The sequence below is a fragment of the Electrophorus electricus genome, chromosome 8 (assembly GCF_041902795.1).
Source record: "Electrophorus electricus isolate QZ-2024a chromosome 8, ASM4190279v1, whole genome shotgun sequence".
NCBI lineage: Eukaryota > Metazoa > Chordata > Actinopteri > Gymnotiformes > Gymnotidae > Electrophorus > Electrophorus electricus.
Genome location: NC_137504.1, coordinates 22,783,586 through 22,803,340, shown reverse-complemented (window position 1 = coordinate 22,803,340; position 19,755 = coordinate 22,783,586). Strand labels below are relative to the sequence as shown.

Genomic DNA, 19,755 nt, shown 5'->3' with positions numbered 1-19,755 from the left:
CGTGCACCAGAGAAAAAATTACAATTAGTGGATTATATATTATTTACGCCTACTTGATGAGTCAAGATCTACAGACTTCTGTTTTCAGTGCCTTCCGTGACCATGGGAGTGAATCACTGATGAAATGTAATAAAATGTTTCCTCTTCGTTCTCTCTCTCTCTCTCTCTCTCTCTCTCTCTGAAAAGGTTTTCAGTCTGTGCTAAGCTACATTATTGTATGATCTAGCTATATTGTATGATCATTTGTTACTGAATCAAATTCTATCTCAGTCCCACCTTTAATTTGCTGTCTTGATTATGCAGAAATCCTTAATATAAGTGTAACTGGTTTAAGGGGGACAAAACCTCTTTATTATGAGGCACTATCTATGCATGTCTGTGTTGTGAGTATATGTGTAGACATGTTCAGGGGTTACTCATGTGTGCCCCTTTCTCATTAAAATCACACACACACGCACACACACACGCAGACACACACACGCAGACACACACACACACACACGCAGACACACACACACACACACACGCAGACATACACACGCACGCACGCACGCGCACACACACGCGCGCGCGCGCACACGCACACACACACACACACACACACACACACAGGCCACTATGAGATTACGGCAGTCCACAGGTAACCTCCTTAATTCTTCCTTTCCTTGCCATAGTTTGATAGCTGTGAGGTAGACTGTGTGGTCCACTCACTCTACCTCACATCTCCTGCCTTCTCTCCTCTCAGGATTCTGTGTTACAGGACTCAGTCTTATTAGTACTGCTTCAGTCTTCTGATTTCTCATGTGCTGAAATACCACACGTTCTCCCTCCTTCAGTAACACAGAGTCAGAACTATATAGACTGATACATAGCTATGTTGTAAAAGACTTATCTGAGGTAATTTGTTATGCTGGCATGATCAAATCTGCAATATGCAAATCACTGTGAACATTTGACAAGGAAAATAAAAACGATGTAAATGGCGATGTGTGAGAGGCCGACGTCGGCTGTGTACGCTCAGATGCCTCAGCATCTGTTCACTTGTCCCAGATGCCCATTGTTCCGTAGTCATCAGAACAGTAATAATATTCTAATTAACTCCATTTCCCATGAGCCCATCTTCACTTTACTAAGCTATGTGGTTAGAGAAGTGAAGCCGCTATTCAGCTTTCACTGATAACACTGTGCTTATTGTAGTTTGGTCCCTCACCTATCATGCCTGAGTAGCATCGTGTGAAAATCTTTTGTGTGGTGATTTGTGCCACTTGTGCCCCCTATAGGTGAGAAAGGGAAGTTCACTATAAGTCCAGCAAATGGGGGACCTGCGAAGAAGAGATCCCATAAGAGATTCATTATTTATCATTTCATATAGTATTTATTTAATCAGATGGAATGTTAGGTACAAAGTAATTAATGTATCTAACCATATTCCTAACCCTAACTTCCTAATTCTAACTTCAGGCATATGAAGCAGTGCTGATTACCTTTGACTTTCTAAGATGAAGAAGTGCAGCGATCACATGACCATGCTGGTGATTGACAGCGAGAGTGAGAAGAGCTACGTCCGCAGGGGGATGCCCATCGTGCCGGTGTTGGCTGACCCCCAGAACATGGCACTCCGGCCCCGAAGACTGCGACTGGCGCAGGGCCACTCAGGCTACGGCTTCCTGCTCAGGCAGGAGAAGATCACAGCAGGGCGGCCAGGTGGGACGCAAGCGTGCAGGCCTTTGTGATCACGCCTGAGTCTCACAAGGCTCACCAAGAGTAGCAGATTTAGAGGCTTCAAGGAATTTATGTGATTATTTTTGAAGGCTTTGTGGCATTGAATTTGTCACACATGAAGTCGTAGATCCAAGGCATCCAAGACCAGCATGCGGTGGCTGCCATTCATAATATTTCACACCATCGATATGACTGTGTGTGTGTGTGTGTGTGCAGTTCATATGCTGCGGGAGGTGGATGCAGGCAGCCCTGCGGAGGCAGCAGGAATTAAGGATGGAGAGCTCCTGTTGGAGGTTAATGGGGAGTCCACTGATAGCCTGGGTCACGAGGATGTCGTCAGCAAAATCAGACAGAGCGGAAAGCATGTCACCCTCACCACTATGACTGTCCACGGCCAAGACTTGTACACTCAGGTGGGTGAGGTGGATGCATTAATCAGGGACTCAGAATCAGAATTTAGAATCAGATATAAGAGTTATTCAACTGTTAAACCAGTAAATAATTCATCATACATTTGCAAACAAGTTAGGAACAATAATATCCAGGATAGAGGCAGATATACATGGGGAAAAAGTTACATATTAAACTTCACTTTGATTACCATTTGAGGTATGAAACCTAACAGGTAAGAAATTCCTCAAACATTGGATGTACATGCACTTGCATAGAGTGATCAAAAATCACATTTTTGCACATTTTCAGCAAAGTGATGTTTCAGGCTTTACTGATGATTTGAGCATTGCCTTCTAAAGAACGATAACATCCTCTTGAAAAGCGACGAGGTGGGGGAAACATTTTTCACTACCTATCAGACCAAAAAGTTATTGATTTTTAAAAATGTATATAACTGTGATATTCTGTCTAACAACTAAATTGTCATATGTGTTTGTAGCAATAAGCTCTCACCTGTAGTTGCAGCAGCAGCCACAGTGTTAGGGTGCTGATTCTCAGCAGAGAAAGAGTCATTCTTGCTTTTCTTTTTGGGTTTCTAACAATAACAAATCTATGATTTAGTAGAAAAATATCAAAGCATAAGTAAATTTATAACTACAAGTACAGATACAAACCAGTAATAATGCAACAATATAATTTAGAACAAATTATGTAATTTATGCAAAGTAATATAAACACATTCAGTGTAAAATGAAATTAAAATATGCACTACTTTAAAAATTAATAATGTAACAATCTAAATAAGAAATAAGTCAAATGTTTTTACTTATAGGTCTAAATGTATCATCATCATCATCATCATCTTGGACATCTGAGGATAATGTTAGGATAACAAACTCTTAGTATGTCCCATCAAAACCTCACTCATTGCTTCTGAATATTTATCTTCCAAAGTAGAGCAGAATTTCATCAACATTGGGTCTCTCTCATGGTCACCCAGGTGACTGCGATGTGTATCAATAACTGCAGTCCTAACATCTCTGCTTAGAGAGACTATGTGAGCTGTCCCCTCCTTCACAGGGACTGAAACTGAACGATTACTCTCACGATATCTGATACGGAGAGCATTCAGCAAATCTGCAGTCTCCTTCTTGGAATCTGAAAGCAACACTGATCTTACATCAACACCTAAAATTTCTTCCAGAGATGGAAGAAGACCCATCACAGTTACTGCAGTGACAATGTCCACAATGACTGAACACATATGAGAGATCATGACCTTTGTTTCCTGTGAAAGAAAGGAGAGATAACATAGAAAGGTGATATTGAAAATGGCTCCAAAATGGCTTTGGTTGTTTGATTTACAATTAAAATTAATCCCATTTAAAACATGTTGATGTCTAAGCAATGTGGTGTGACTTACTGGACTACTGATTGCTTTCCAGATTGATCTCCACTGCCTAAAATAATGTGAATGAAAGCATTTTTTTAAACTATAATTAATATTTATGCTAAAATCTCATGCACTCAAACGTATACCAAAAATCATAAAGAAAAAACAGAAAAAGAAAAAAGGTTTAAAAACGGCATACTTGTCAGTCAGATTCATCACAAAATGGGTCAAGATTGGTGCAATATCCAGCTTCTCCAAGTCTGGGATGATTTGTTTGGCTCCATCAAGGAGCATTTTGCTGTCATTCCTCACAGGTTTATGCTCGTCTTGTTTTGTGCTTTTTGACTTGCTCTTGTTTGGAGAACCACAGAGAATGATGGACTAAATGATGTTAAGTATGTTTGTAGCCACACCCCCGTGAAGGCACGCACGGGGTTACGTGTTAATGTGTCTGTCTATTTAAACCCGTCAGTGCGTGCCTCACCGCTGGTTATTGTTTGTCTGCCTGTTAGTGTTTGAAGCTGTATGTTTGTATTCAGGTTAGTGTCTAGCCATTGTATATGTTAATCGTTTACACAAGTGTCTTTATGTTCGCCATAACTGTTACGTGTGAGTGCCACCATTGTCTAAATGTTTGTGTCATTAAATGTTTCACCATGTCAAGAGAGTTGTGCGTCCTGCTCCACGCCCTGCGGCACTTGGGCATCGTTACAACACCCACATATATGCACAGGCTATGTCTTGATTATAATTCGTCCAGCATACCAAAAATGCTCGCCACTAGCTGCAGGTATGTTTAACTACTCTAGGGTGTGTCTGTGTCATCAATTTTCTGTTTGTAAAAATTGATGATCTTTGATCACTTTATGCCAATGCATGTACAACCAACATTTGAGGAACTGCTTGCCTATTAGGTTTCAGACCTCAAATATTAATCAAAATGAAGATTTTGAGGAAAAATCATTTCAATATGTAACTTTTCTTCCAAGTATACCCACCACTTTCCTGGATATTATTGATCCTGACTTGTTCACAAACAGTAAATGTCATTTTTTCAATACAGATATTTGTACATTTTACAGAGCATGAATCTATAATTTGTATTTTTTTTTAAAATCTTTGGCTTGTCTTTTCAGGGCAGAGCGTGTTTTGTTTGAAACCGGATATTTAACAAATCACATTATTTTTTGTTATACACAACAGGGTCTCTATGCATGAGAATTTTTTTTAAAAAGTCAGCCTTCCTAATCACCCACTGCCACACACTTAAATTACAATTGTAAGTTGGTTCACCCACAGAGTCAGAAAAAGCACCAAATATCGCAAGCCATGGTCACACTCACCCAGCACAACATTACCCCTATTAGTGCACAGATCCCACAGGCCCTCGACCTACAGGCACACAGAGCTGTAACAAATCTGCTGGCCCGAGCGCCGATGGGCGTGGAGCAGGACACACAGACTCCCTCGCCAAGGTGAAACATTTATTAACAAAAGACACAAACACTGGTAGCACTCATACACAATATTAACAAAAGACATGACTTCCATAATTAACACAACACACTACACAATAACACTTAACAAGGACTACATACGTGTTTAACATAACAGCAGACTAATAATGACCAACACCATACAGAGATTTAAATAGACATGACAATAAACCCCATGCAGGTGTGCGTAATCACAAAAGGCATGGTCACAAACAAGGTGAACCACCCCCCCTGCATGCGGCAAACTACTATAACTCACTCAGTTCCACATGCAGAGGAGTGGGGAATCCAGTTCAAGGGTGTGCAGAGTGTTTCAGTGTGTACGGAGGAAAGGTGAATGTCTCTGGTTTCTCAGACCTCAGTCCAGATATTTGTATCTTGTTTCGTCGTTTTCCACACTACCTATTACGCTACCTATTCGAGACTGTCATAATGCACAATTCCTCATCACACTACAACACCCAGCAGGCAGTTCGTCACTCAACCCAGCACTCCACCAATCATGAACTTCACATCAGATCGTCATCACCAGAATATTGAACTTACCTGTGTACTTGGTTATTTAAGCCTAACGACTGTTCCATTGAGCTCCTTGAGGGTGCTGTATTCCCTAAGGCTCGTGTTTACCCACTCTCCCAAGAGGAGGAGACGAACATGGAGGAATACATCGATAAAGCACTGAGTCAAGGATTTATTCAGCCTTTCACTTCCCCCATGGCGTCGGGCTTTTTCTTTGTGAAGAAGAAAGATGGAGGCCTCCGCCCCTGTACTGCCTACCTGAATCTCAACCAAATATGCAAGAAATATGCATACCCACTACCTCTTATTCCTGCCGCCCTAGAACAATTACGAGAAGCCAAGATCTTCACCAAATTAGACCTCTGCAGCACTTCTAATTTAATAAGGATAAAGAAAGGTGACGAATGGAAAACCACCTTTATCACTACTAGGGGTCACTTAGTATACAGTCATGCCATACAGTCTTGCCTCAACTCTCCAATCAAAAAGACAGTAAACCAATTAACTCACTAAAGCCAAGCTTGAGTCCGATGACTAATGAATGAAACATCATTAAAACAGCCCTTGTAACTAGCTATACCTTGACTTATGTGCCAATATTAAAAGTCTGCCAAAGAGAGGACATGTTTAAATGTTTGTTTTCCTGTCAGTGATCTTTATTACTTTTATGGGCTTTGCAGAGTTCTAGACACATAGTATCAGACAATCCTCTTTCTTCTGTACAATTTTTTCATTAATACTTAAAAAAGTTGGTATCACTGGAAAGTCCTCTTAATGTAACATTATTCAATACGATAACTAAAAAAAGTAAAGCAATGAAGTAATTTCACTTCGCAAAGTAAATAAATCACTTCTATATTCAGAGCTCTTATTTGGAGAATGAAACCACCATAAATATTTGGTCAGTCGAATTCACACAGAGATGGATAAAACCTGTTTTGTCTTTGTTATTAGTCTCTGTGAACACTGTGTGTGAGAATTAATTTGACAAATACAAGTCAACACACGAGAGGACCGCACAGTCTGAACACAGTGGACCCTGGAGGACACCTGTGGCTTGCAGTTCATCTCCTTCTTCAAGGGAATCAAATGAATAGAAAAAAAAAACAGCCATTTTATGTCGGTTTAAAGTTTAAAAACTGACATGAGGACAAAGACACATTAAAGACTGCGGTAACCACAGCAACAAACAAATGAGACACCAATGTGCTTGACCAGGTTCATACTGAAACTGCTCAGTCTCTCTGGGGGGTGAGAGAGAGAGAAATAAGAAATCTTTTATAAACATGTACATTCACTCTCACTTCCTTTCACAAAGATTTGCAATTACATGTATGCCAGTGAACTATTTTAAAAGAAAATAAATGAAAAGGAGAGAGAGAAGAAAAGAGAGAGAGAGAAAGAGAAAAAAAAGTGGAATAAAGTCACTTCCCTGTTAAATTCTAAGCAACACCCACCACAGAATGCCGCTGCATGGTAGGGCATGACCTGTGGTCTGATAACAGGACGTGAGTTTTCACACCTCTGCAGACCCACACTCAAACACACTGACACACGTTCTAACACTGCTTGAAGTGAATAAAATGTGTTCAGAAAAACTTTCAGTTGCTAGCTTCATAATACATAAAGAAATGCACTGGTCAGAATTTAATACCAAGCCTTTCCTGTACATGTCAACTTTCCTGGATGCCAAACTCTGCCTGTTTTCCAGAGCTCGTCTCCTGCCTAACCCCCAGACACCACCCGGCCTCTACTCCTCATTTTCGATCTTGGACTGGCCTGACCTGCTAACTCCCCCGTACAGGTCTTGCTACATTCAGGATCCAGAAACCTCTCCCTTCAGTCCCAGGCTACTCTATAAACCAAGTAAAACATTTTGCATTGGGATCCTCTCTTTCTTGAGTGTTTGCCTCCTCGAGTGTGTGTGTGTGTGTGTGTGTGTGTGTGTGTGTGTGTGTGTGTGTGTGCGCGTGTTGGAGGAAATCACCTGTGTGGACTCGATGGTGGGCCGTTGGGTGACCCACAGCTAAATGTACAAGAACCGTTCTGCCCCACCCCCGCTGACAGATATGTCCCTCTCTCGTAGAGATATCTTCCTGCCAGAGAGGTGTGGCTGTCGGGGTGGAGGCTTCTTGAGCCCTGCCCCATTCCTCAGACCATTGGTGGATGGATCCGTCATGATGAAGGCAGCCATCTTGTCGGCAACCTTATTCTGGGAGAAGTCGGGGTCCAGGTCCGCCTGCACGCATCTGGGGTCACTGCTCATCGCCATGGTGATAGGGCTGGGGCTAAAGCTTGGAGGCAGGGAGGGAGGGGTGTGCGGAATGTTCTCATCAACTGCGAACCCCCCGCCCACTCCACGGCTTGGGACTACAAAACTGGTGAGAAAGAGAAGAGAGAGAAACACATTGACAGAAAGAGAAAACATTTATAATTTATATAAATAAATAATAAATACATTTTCAGTATTTGGCAGACACTCTTATCTAGTATGACATCTATATGTCATACATGGCTTCAGTGTGAACCGACTCCATGACCAGGTGAGTTGCAATGGCCCTTTCAACAGACCAACAATCCTCAAAGATATAACCACATGACCCACCCACCCACCAAAACACACACACACACACTCGTGTATTCAGGCCAGCACACATTCTGTGACCATTTCTGTCCAACCCACCAGCCTTTTCCAGCCCAGACATAGATCACCCCTACCTGAGTACTGATAGGCTACACCTGTCTCTCACTCCAGCTTCCTTTATAACCTCCCAGTTTCCTATCCAACTTACAAAGTATTGTATTACTCTTATGCATACCGATCATTCTTGTGTTCTTTTTGCTTCTCCCGGATATTGACCTCTGCTTCCTCCCTCGACTACGCCTCGCTCGTAGCCCCTTGGATTACTTCAGTTTCTGCCTGTTGGTTTCGACATTGGACTGTACTCTTGACTCTCCTCATCGCAATTCCCCTTCGCTAACAGCTACCCTACCAACCCACCTTGTAACTCCTACCTGTGTCCTGAAAATTATTACTAATCAATTTGAAATGTGATGAGGACACAAAGCCAGTTGTTGCCAAGGAATACATTGGCAAACGAGGCAAGTCGAATGACACACATGAAACTACAATAAAAAGATGAAAAACTCCCAGTTGACTGTCTCATGGCAGAATAGATTTCCTCCTGGTTGTCTACAGACAGAAAATAAAAAGCAGACTGACTGAATGACTAAGCCAGGAGACCAGTTTCAAAAACACAATGTTCAAGCTTCTAACATGAAATGACAAGGGACCAACACTCAATTTGACAGATTCAGGGAATATCAAGTGTTTCTCCTCTCTCTTTTATGACAAGAATTCAAGGTTACCCAAAATACATAGAGCGCTTAGTGTTCCTCTCGTTTTCAGTGGACCCTTGGGACAATTTCCCTGCGAGAGTAGAACGCCTCAGGTCACATGGCAATGCGTCCCGATTGCACGCCCATCAGCAGGAAACGGGACCATTACTCTGTCACATCAGGGCTCAATTTGGGCCTTAGGCAGTAAAGTCCCTGAGCAAATATTTTAAGGAGGAACCCCAGGAAAAGATCTAGCCATGGTAAAACTGCAGCTTTGTGAAGAAGCATTAGGCTTGTGATTAGACGCCATAGGTTTGCCACTGGTTATGTGCATATATGCAGAAGCTAAGTATACGTGTACGTACACACACACACAGCCATCAAACATGAATGAAATCAGCCTCGCTTAATCTAATGCTTTCTAGCGAGAACTCTGAGACACCGAGCATCAAAGCAGAGGGAAGAAGTGCAGTAGACGTCCTTTCACACAAAGAGGAATGAGACAAAAGACGAAGGTGATACGACGACGTAAATGAGGACACTAGCGAAGGCGTTCTCGATGCACACGGGCCGCAGGTCATTAGATCTCTTTCAGTTTATTTGTAAGCATGCACCTCTGACCTATAGTGACATCATCCACAAGAGGAAACTGAATGGAACCGAATAATAACCCAGGTGATGTATGGCTCTACGTGACCTAGAACGTTCGCTGATAGTGTGTTCCCCCACCCCTCCTACACATGTCACATCCCAGCATTCTCAGCTCTGTGTCACTCCGGGTAGGAGAGCGTATTTTGTGGCATATAAATCCATTAACCACAGCTTAGCATCTCATACTGCATGACCTACCTGCAGGGAATAGAGGCACATAGCCAAACAGCACACCTAGAGTCTACACCAAGCCAGGCCTACAGGCACCGCGCCGATACAAGTAGAATTTACAGAGGTGGAGAACTGACTGGGTGGTGGGAATACGGGGGTGGTAGTCTCCCTGCAGACCCTTCACCTTACTACAAGCCTTCTAATTGGCCAGTGTCGGGGGAAAGATGCGCCCTGACAGGTTGAATGGGTGCAGAGTGGAACATGACGGACAGCTCCATCACGAATGGCTGCAAAGCGAATGCGACTGGACGGCAGACTGCAAGGGGTCGGCTGCGTGTCCAGCACAGCCGGGAGTGCGGGGCGATCATGCTGATCTGCTGGTGTGTCTGTCTGTGTGGAGATCAGTGGAGCTGAAAGTAAACCTACCCTGTGGAGATACCTGAAAAGGACAGAAAAAAGACTATTGAAAGCACACTATATCTAAATAAGCCTACGGCACAGAAGGTAGACAGCAACGGTATGTTGCTATTAGATCAGCCGAACATTCCACATTCTGTGTATTTGTTCCCCTTTCGTATATATTATGTGGTACTTTAACATTTATATATAATATTTGAGTATAAAGTGAATGTAATGGTGAATGTTTTTTCACTTTTTCAGGATTGTATGAAGGATAGTATGATAAAAATGGGAGTTTAGCCTGCAGGTAGTGTGACAGTATGAAGTAAACATGTCATGATGTGGCAGAAGATCTCACTTCATGCCAAAGGCATCAGGCCTTAACTCCTCTCTCTAGATCAGAGGAACCCCTGCAAAAAGAGCACAGGCCATTAGAATCAGGGAGTCAACGCTGCCATGGGCTAGGATGAGGAAGGGCGACTCGGTCGAGCTCCAAGAGACCAAAAAAAGGGACTACATCCGAGAGGTGTTATCACATGATCATACAGGAATGTGCACTCCAATGCTACTGCGATAACAGATTCTGATGAGGTGAACTCTTCAGGCAGTCTCATCTACCCGTGTGTCAGGATTAGAAAAGAAAAATAGAGAGAGAGAGAGAGAGAGAGAGAGAGAGAGAGAGAGAGAGGGAGCAGGAGCCAGAGGAATGTCACTGCTGTTTGTTTACTCACACACACTCACACACTCTCACAGGTCAGTCCATGGCTGCTCTTTAATGCACAGAGACATAATCCAGTCCTGGAGGCGGTGATGAGTCCATCGGTCAGGGGCTGAGGTGTCCAGGGCTTCCCCCTTCCTTCACCGGCTTTGGCACCAAGACCTCCAGCCCACCGCTCCACTGCTCACCACATGGCCCATGTGACAAGGGTGGAGCCTGGGGAGAGATTCTCTCTCTCTCTCTCTCTCTCTCTCTCTCTCTCTCTCTCTCTCTCTCTCTCTCTCTCTCTCTCTCTCTCTCTCTCTCTCTCTCTCTCTCTCTCTCTCTCTCTCTAAGCCCTGTTGTCAGCAAGCCAGAGGAACAGGGAGAAATCAAAGGTCTTCCAGACGGCCATGGGCTCATGGGGGTATCATCTCTGCAGGAGGTCCTATGAACTAACAAACCCACACCCAGTGGGCTATAAAAAATAACCAGAAAGAAGGGTTCGTATCTCTTTCCCCCTCACACACACTAACACACTCTGTCATTGTCAGTATCTGTCATTAAACCTCTATCATCTGCTTACATTTAAGTCTTCAAAAGACCCAGATGAAGTTTTGCATCTTACTGTCAATTACTATGGTCTTGCCAAGCATTTCATATCTCTACCTGTCATGATTGCAATACACTGATTCGTTGTCACTAAACAACAAAAAAGGAAGGTAGAGACCCCACAATTAACCGAAAGCCACTACATTAATTCTACATTAAACTCAATTTTGGTGCCCCCCCAAACAATTTCCCCATGTTTATTCAGCGCCCATAACCAGCTAATCCATCCACACCTCCAGGTACATTCTTATCTAAGACCAAGTTATGGGTGAGTGCTCAGTCTTCCAGGGCTGTCCAAGAGAAGTGCCTGATGGAAAAAGATATTTTAATGAGCTCAGTACCCACATGTCCAGAGGCAGGGATCACAGAGGATTTAAGTGTCTGTCTGATTGCCTGACAGTGTGGGCAATGACCATTGAGATTGACCAGGATTTGGTCATCTGTGCTCCTGGGCAAAGTAAAGGAATATTAATGAATACAGCACTGGCAGTTTTTATTATAAGCTTAATTATTGAAGATGCCATCTGCTAACTATAACTTATCTACTTCAGTAATTAATAATCAGTTCAAATCTCAACTGATGTTCAAATGTGTCTGGATTAAGCAGATGTGGATTATATTTGCATAAGAAGAAACTGATTCTATTATTAATACAAGTTTGAAAAGTCTCCCAAATGCTTTTGAAAATATGCCTTTTTGTGCAGTAGGGCATACACAAAGAGAGTGATTAAATTCAGACAGACAAAATAATAATTAACGCTGGACTAACTCGCAATGTCTGTGAGTGAAGTTGAACTTGTACTCATGTTTTGTTATTTTGGTTCGTGTCCAAATTCTCCATGGCCTGCCACACTCCATCTATGGAAATCCAGTTAAGAGAAGAAACAGGTAGGGTAGCGTGCGTGCGCGCGTGTGTGTGTGTGTTGAATCCCTTTGGAAATCTTGCTATTGTCATTGCTGAGTAGAACAAGCTTTGTCTGAAAAAGCAATACTTAATGAATATTTACTGCACCTCCCCCCCCCCCAGCTCTTGAAATTCATCTGAAAATAAATAAATAAATAAATAAATAAATACTTTTGGAAGATAGAGTTAGCTCAGACTACTACAAGAGGACCAATGACTTCTAACCAACACAAGAAGAATTGAACCAGACCAAAGATTAATTTTTCTATAAAAGATTTATTTGTTGGGCTGCACTATATGTAAAAAAATGTGTTGGATATCCAAATATCTATATGAAATTTCATTCAGTATGATTAAAATGGAGAATTCCCATGCATATATGAACAGAAGTAGTCAACGGTCTTACTGAACAGGGGCCATGTGTAGCGTTGAGCGGTAAGGAGGCGGACGCGTGTGCTGAGAGGAGCGAGATTTAATAGGGGCAAATCCAAAATCAGGGTCGTTTAGACAGTCCAGGGTCACAGAGCCCACACGGAGAGTACTGGGATATTACAAAAACAAAACAAAAACACACTAAGGCATGGGAAAACTCAGGGCTAGAAAACACGAAGGCTAAGATAAACACAAGGACACGGGGCACAAAGAAACAACCATCAAACATTCAAACATTAATTAAAAATGAAACAAACAGTCAAACCTCCAAACAAAAACAATGAACAGCCATGAGCAAGGCACACAACAGGGTTTAAATACATGAACTCGAAACAAAGGACAGGTTTACACAATCAAACAGGAGAAAATGAAACTATGGAACAGAACTAAACACGCCAGGGAAAACACTATGAGTTAAGGTCAGCTAGGGTTAGTGGTGTGGCTGAAATTGCAATTTTAGTTATTAATGCAACATTAAGACTGGGGTATTGAATTCAATTACTCAACTGTAAAAATAATAATTTCTAGGAACAATTATGCAAAATTGCATCAGATTCAAACCAGTACAGCCTAATTCTAGCAGTCTCCAGCCACTGTGTGCAACCAAAACAGGCCAGGTCCAGTAGAGGAACTGGCTCTAATCACCCAATTAAATCAGCTTGATGATGCCCGTGTCCACACAGCAGACATCTGGCACTGTCTCTACACCGGGCAGAGACCCACGCTAGGCTCTGTAATTACCAAACTGCCCCAGTACGACAATGGCCTTCCAACTAAGAAGATGGCGCAGGAAATGAACTGTTGAGAAATATGTCTCGTGAGCAAGTGCATGAGACTGACTGCTCATGTAAACCTTGAACATCCATCAGACCCAATGGATGGTTCATTATCATTCAGCACGGCATCACTCATAGTGGTGCATGATGAAACACTGGGTTTCACGACCAAAAAACCCCACCTTTAAGTTGGTAGTGGCGAGTGAACAGCTATTCAATATGTGTCAGGCAGGAAGCGAAGGAGCAAAAGTGGCTCACTTGGGGATCTCATTTGGCCAGCTAGTCACCAGTAACAGGTTTGCAGAGTGGGCAGTCAAACCTGGGACTCATGCAAGAGCCATCAGCCACTTCAGGCCACTCACCTTACCAAAACCAGCAGCTACCCGAAAATCAGCACAACACTCTCCGCACAGTCCCGGAGCCGCGTCCTCTCCGCTCAGTGCCGGAGCCGCGTCCTCTCCGCACAGTCCCGGAGCCGCGTCCTCTCCGCTCAGTGCCGGAGCCGCGTCCTCTCCGCACAGTCCCGGAGCCGCGTCCTCTCCGCTCAGTCCCGGAGCCGCGTCCTCTCCGCACAGTCCCGGAGCCGCGTCCTCTCCGCTCAGTCCCGGAGCCGCGTCCTCTCCGCTCAGTCCCAGACCAGTGTCCTCCTCCCACCAGTGCCAGCAAGCGTGTGGCCAGCTCGTGTCATTGCTGAATCACCGTTGTCTGTCTACATGCTCTCTGTAATACTCAGGGTCTCCGGTTCTACAAACACAGCCGTGCCTTCTTCAAAGCCAGATCATGTTTTAACGCCACTGGCCGCAATCCGTTCATGAGCGGAGAAAGTGTGGAAAAGGAGCTGCTATCACATGCGCCTGTTGTTCATGTAGCGACACATGATGAAAATGACATGGGACAGAACACTTCTGCAGGGGAAGAGCTTGGATCGTGCTCCAAGTGTGTGTTTCAGAACACAACAAAATTATATTCAACCCCCCCCCCCCCTTCATATTACCCCCTAATTACCATTTCTTAGACGGCGTGGCTGATTTATGGATTTATTATAATATGGAAACAATTTCAGACATATTTAGACAATGTTTAGGTCAAAGTTTAACTGATTTATAACATTCTCTGATGTAGCTGAAGGCAGTTGTGCCGTGGAGAAGACTCTTGCAGGACAAACTCCAAGTAAGTGCTGACAATATTTAAAAGAAGCTACTGTGCACAATCACCTTTTTGGTAGTTACTATACAAACATCATCAGCTGATCCAGACGAGGCTGGTTGTTCATGGGAAACAAAAACTTCAGGTTTTTTTTTTTTAAAGTAAAAATGACTAAACATGAAAAAAATGGTTAAAAGTTTAGATTGGAGGGAGCAAAAACAAACAAATCTCACTCCTGTGCCAACACACCATGACCCCCAAAATCCAAACGGGACAGGAGAGCCAGACAGACGCTCTCAGCAGAAAAGCCTTGCTCTTAATCTTTCCTCATGGTTGCCATGGCAGGACGTATTAACGTAAGAATTACTGCCACATAAAAATAAAGGAGGTTTCATACGGGCAGAACAGGACTGGTCCAAAATAGAGAACAATCACGACACTACTGACATTCACAAATTGAATGAACCACCACTAAAACAAGACAAATACCCAGAGAAAGAAACAGAATATGAGAGAGAGAGAAAGAAAACAGACGCTCTGCCGCAGCGTAAACAGACATGAACTTCCTGAGAATTCCTGCGTAAACCCAAGGAAAGGAGCAGTGTGTTTGTAACATTATAGCACAATGAACTCCACTTCAGAGAAGCAATGAAGCAGAGAAATTAAAATGCCTCAAAATGCTTATATTAATGATCAAAGACACTGAAAATGTAACGCGGGGTGGCCCGAGTGCCGCACGGCGCGGGGCAAGACGCACAGACTCCAACGTTTGGGACGTACATTTATTAACATTTAACATAGAACACTAACGGCACTCACAAGAATCACACACGACTAATACAAACAAGAAACGGTTAACACGTATACATCTAACAATAACGAATATAACGTTTAACATCACCATTGACAATAGCACACCACATTAACACGTTACGTCAACAATAACCAACGACGCCGCACACCCTGACGTGGGTTTCCGCACACAGACACACCAGGCGCAGGTGTGTGGGCGTGGCCACTAACGAAGGTCCTCCCACTGGCCGTGGCCGGCCAAACCACGTGCCTCGGCGGAGCCGAGCGTTCCGTGACAGAAAAGGTCTCTGGTAGGATATTTAAAGAGAAAAATAAATCCACTGCAGCATCGTCAGTCTTTTAATGTCCCTTGCCAATGCATTACAATATATTCTTAGACAAAACAGTTTCTTAATACAGCGAAATGACAATGGCTGCAGTGTCTGTCATGAAGAGTTGAACCCACAATAAAAAATCGTATGACAGAACCGTGTAAATCAAGACTAAAGATCGTAGATCCTTTATAACTATGAAATTTTTTTTTACTGAAGCATGTCTGATAACAAAACGTCCAAACATTCATACAACATCTCTCCCTTGTAAAAATAAATAAAATGACAGCACACACACATACCCCTATGAACGCGCACACTTCCACTTATTTAACAAACACAGCCAGCGTGACGGTGATAAGCTCCACTGCCGCACGCCACTCTACACCACCTATTCTACCATGTAATTAGTGCAACGTTGTACATGTTCTGACGAAGAGGCAGCTTTGATCCGCAAGGCTAAAGTGAAACTCTTAAGATGCATGGGAAAGCCATGTGCTCACACTTGGAGAACGTTACACGTAATTCCAGGTCCTGGGGAGGAGGAAAACGAAGCATATGGACTCCCACATGCCTCCTGTAGTGCTTTCTATGGTAGCTTTTCTCCACATGGCTCGCTGGGTGGGAAGTGCTCATTGAGAATTATGCTATCCAAAAATCCCTGTGACGGCTTTCCCCGTAACAAGAATGCTTCCTCCAAAACGTATTTTCCATTTGAAAAAAAAAAAAAAAAAAAAAAAAAAAAAAAAAAAATATATATATATATATATATATATATATATATATATATATATATATATATATATATATATATATATATTAAAAAATTTTCCCCCCCAGCCTGTTCTGAAGTTTAAAAAAAAAAAAATCAATGACCGATGTATGGCAATGCATCATACAATAACATGATTTTGTTGCAATTCGCATACTGTAAAAACCAAAAGGAATTTCTAGGTGTTAGGTTAGACACTTGGGTATTAAATATTTTTCAATTTTTGTGAGAAAAATACAGCGGTTTTGTCAGGCTGTATGATACAGACATCTTTCAAGCACAACACGCTCAATGCACTCACAAGACATTATATTAAATAAAAATGGCAAGACAACATGACGGTCTGGGTGTGTGTGTGTGTGTGTGTGTGTGTGTGTGTGTGTGTGTGTGTGTGTGTGTGTGTGATGTAACCAACATGTGCAATGAATGTTAATTATCACAATATTGCTATTGCACCCAGATCCATCTATATAATCCCAGAGACAAACGAAATATGTTACATTTAGTCAGTGAGTTTAATCCTGCAGACCATGACGTGAGGTATATTAAGCCGTTCTTTGGCTCAAAGTAGCAAGCAAAAAGTGTTTTACTACAGGACCTCAGTGTCATCCCTCGCTCATAAACGGTCCTCCTATCATTGACGCAAGAGGTCGTCAGCCTACCTATGAAAAGTGAACTTGCACGGATAACGGCCAACTCGGTGCATTTGCCACTGCCAGATATCTAAAGAGAAGGTTTGGATGAATGATTTGCAAAGAGGTCAGGCTGAGCATGGGCCTAAATACAGTTCCGATTTCGCTGTTATATTATCTATAAATAAAGTTTATTTATTTATTTATTAAAGTTTTTTAAGTTTTACTCACCAATTTCAGGCTCCCGTAGATCCTTTGTAATCGAGTCCACAAAATCGTATTAAGTCGGGAGGTTTGTTGAGCCAAATCCGTGATTTGCTTTGAACGTTTGTTTTAAAAATGTTGCCCGTGAATGGATTGTGAACTGCTAGCTAGTTATAAGGACTCGATTAGATGTTCTGGTTTAATATTGATGTGAACCTCCCCCGTATCCTTTTTGTCGCTTCCACTCCATTTTCCTTTCTTTTCTCACGTTGGGTCCTAGAGCCGGTCCGGTTTGCATATCCGTCAATAGCGCGGTATCTCTACAATGAAACCGTGCAGCCCACCTTACTTTTCAAGCAAGGCTTCGCTCATTCATCGTTCATTAATCGTTATTCTATCAGTTGCGTATTGAAATTTAACGTTCGTTCAAATTTTGAAAAGGGAGTAAAGTGTGTGTTCGTGTGTGATCGTTCACCTGAAAGGACGCCAAATTTGCTTTACATAACTACTTGTGACCAATGATCTAAAACCGTGAGCTCGTGAACTTTACTTGTGATTAAGTAGACTAAGTCACAGAGAAGGTTAAAATGTGGAGATAATGCTGATCTGAAGCTTTAAGGTGCCATATCCTCTGGGGTATAGGGTTCAGTCATGGTCATCCACCATAGTTGCTTGACAATGGCCCCTGTCTGATGCATGGGCATGTGTACACACAAAATACGTTTATTACAAATTACGTTTTAATACTTTTGCTCTTGTCCTAGCAGGCAGGGGGTGAGACAAAGATAAAACAAATGAAAGAGTGGGAAATAGAGAAAGAGTAGGCTATAAGAAATGTCTGAAGTCTACGTCTAGCTGCACGACACACTTCGGAGAAGCCTGGCAGCTTTAGGTCTCGTTACTGGCAATGAAGAACAGAGGAGCCAGAGGCTTGGTGCTGTGGTGACGTTATGCTCCCTCCCGCCACACTGACCATGGAACCAATGCAAGACTTCTTAAGGTGGTCCTGCAGTCGTTGTGTTGCACCCATACAACAGATTTCTGCAGGCCGACAGGACACTATTAGTATACAGGAAGTCGATGATGTTTTGTGTGATGTTGTATATTGTGCGAGAGAACCGATATCCTTCAGGTTTTGTGGATGGAGGCACGTTCATGTGTAGATTCAGTTGGAGAGCTGACAGTAACAGAGTGCCAGAGAAGAGCAAGCAGCAGTGAGACAGAGTGAGAAGAAAGGTTATGGATGATGAGGATAGATGGATGGACTGACAGATGGATCAAAATAAAGACCGACAGGTAAACACACACCCACTGGTGGTCGGGAGGGGGAACAGGCTCCATGGTGCTGACAATCCCTCGCCGATGGTAACAACAGAACGTTTCTTCCGCTCTCCTTCCCTCTTTCGCACGGCCCGGCACGCTATGCGGGAACCCACAGGATGCACGGTGTGAGAGCGGCTACCTGGTTTTGCAATACGACTGACTCGGCATGAGATGCTGAAGTGATCACTTTTAACAACATTGCAACACCATGCAACTCTAAATTGTGCAGCATCATACACAAACGAACACACAGAAAGGTGAACATACACCACGGTGTAGCCCATGTGCTCCACTCCGTTTAAGTATTCATTTGGCTTCCTCGCTTTTGTTACTGAAATGTTGATCTCTTATTATTTCACGTAAGAATGCGAGTTCAGTATGTAAAGTGTCCTTGGATAGTAGCTTTGAAATCCTAAGACGGGGTGGGGGTATGAAAAGTCTTACTGGTATTAACGTTTTGTCACGAGTACAATCACAGAAAGCATCGTTGTCATGGAGGTGAATCTCTCCCTTACATATGAACACTGTAAGACATTGTCGCTGAGCATTAGGGAACACATTGGCATAGAACAGGAAAAAAAAAAAAAGATTAACATGGAAATTGGGCAGAGTTTCGAGCAAAAGCTTCTCTCTGGAAAATATAAAGATATTAGGTAATAGCAAATCAGTGTCAGCGCGAGGGCTAGTCCTCTCTGCGCGAGACCACTTTCACGGCCTCGCGCTTAACCTGCGCGTGACCGTGCAGACTCAGATCCGCAGCGGACCGACGGGCGCCAGTTAACATTCAGGCGAGGCGGGACTGCACGGAAGGTCTACACTCTTGACAGGAGCCAGTAGTGGATCCTGCAACATGATGACTGTGTTTATCTGATTCGACGGAAGAAGAATATTGATTCGTAGGCCTATCTGAAACGCCTTCCTTCCGAAAGTTGAGAGCGCCAGCTCCAGCTTGTTTAATATGCTCATTAGTTTGTTCATCACCCAGGGTCAAAATAACTGTACACTCATTACAAAAGGCAACATGTACCTGTATAGACACGTCACCTTTTA

General features: G+C 43.0%; 1 protein-coding gene across 7 annotated transcripts; it reads right to left on the bottom strand.

Annotated features, from left to right (window-relative positions):
- Positions 1 to 1,221: 1,221 nt before the first annotated feature.
- Positions 1,222 to 19,254, bottom strand: LOC118241522 (uncharacterized). Of its 7 annotated transcripts, XR_004776142.2 has the most exons (5): positions 17,410 to 19,254; positions 17,209 to 17,269; positions 3,708 to 7,901; positions 3,539 to 3,575; positions 3,346 to 3,403 (listed from the first exon to the last, which is right to left on the bottom strand). XR_004776142.2 is itself a non-coding variant. In XM_081719223.1 (4 exons), exons 2-3 carry the CDS (start codon positions 17,250 to 17,252, stop codon positions 7,550 to 7,552), a joined length of 396 nt encoding a protein of 131 aa, XP_081575349.1. In that variant the 5' UTR covers positions 17,253 to 17,269; positions 17,410 to 19,254; the 3' UTR covers positions 2,634 to 2,725; positions 7,511 to 7,549. The 7 variants fall into 7 exon arrangements, 4 of the variants coding, with proteins under 4 accessions (XP_081575349.1, XP_081575350.1, XP_081575348.1 ...); XR_014124889.1 differs by adding an exon at positions 1,222 to 1,322 and having other exon boundaries at positions 1,485 to 7,901; XM_081719223.1 differs by lacking the exons at positions 3,346 to 3,403; positions 3,539 to 3,575 and adding an exon at positions 2,634 to 2,725 and having other exon boundaries at positions 7,511 to 7,901.
- Positions 19,255 to 19,755: the final 501 nt, after the last annotated feature.

Coding starts and splice junctions, on each gene's coding strand:
- LOC118241522 (XM_081719223.1), bottom strand. CDS start 17,252: ATGCACCGAGTTGGCCGTTATCCGTGCAAGTTCACTTTTCATAG. Junction 7,902..17,208: donor TGCAAGTTCACTTTTCATAG/GTAGGCTGACGA, acceptor CTTTCTCACCAG/TTTTGTAGTCCCAAGCCGTG.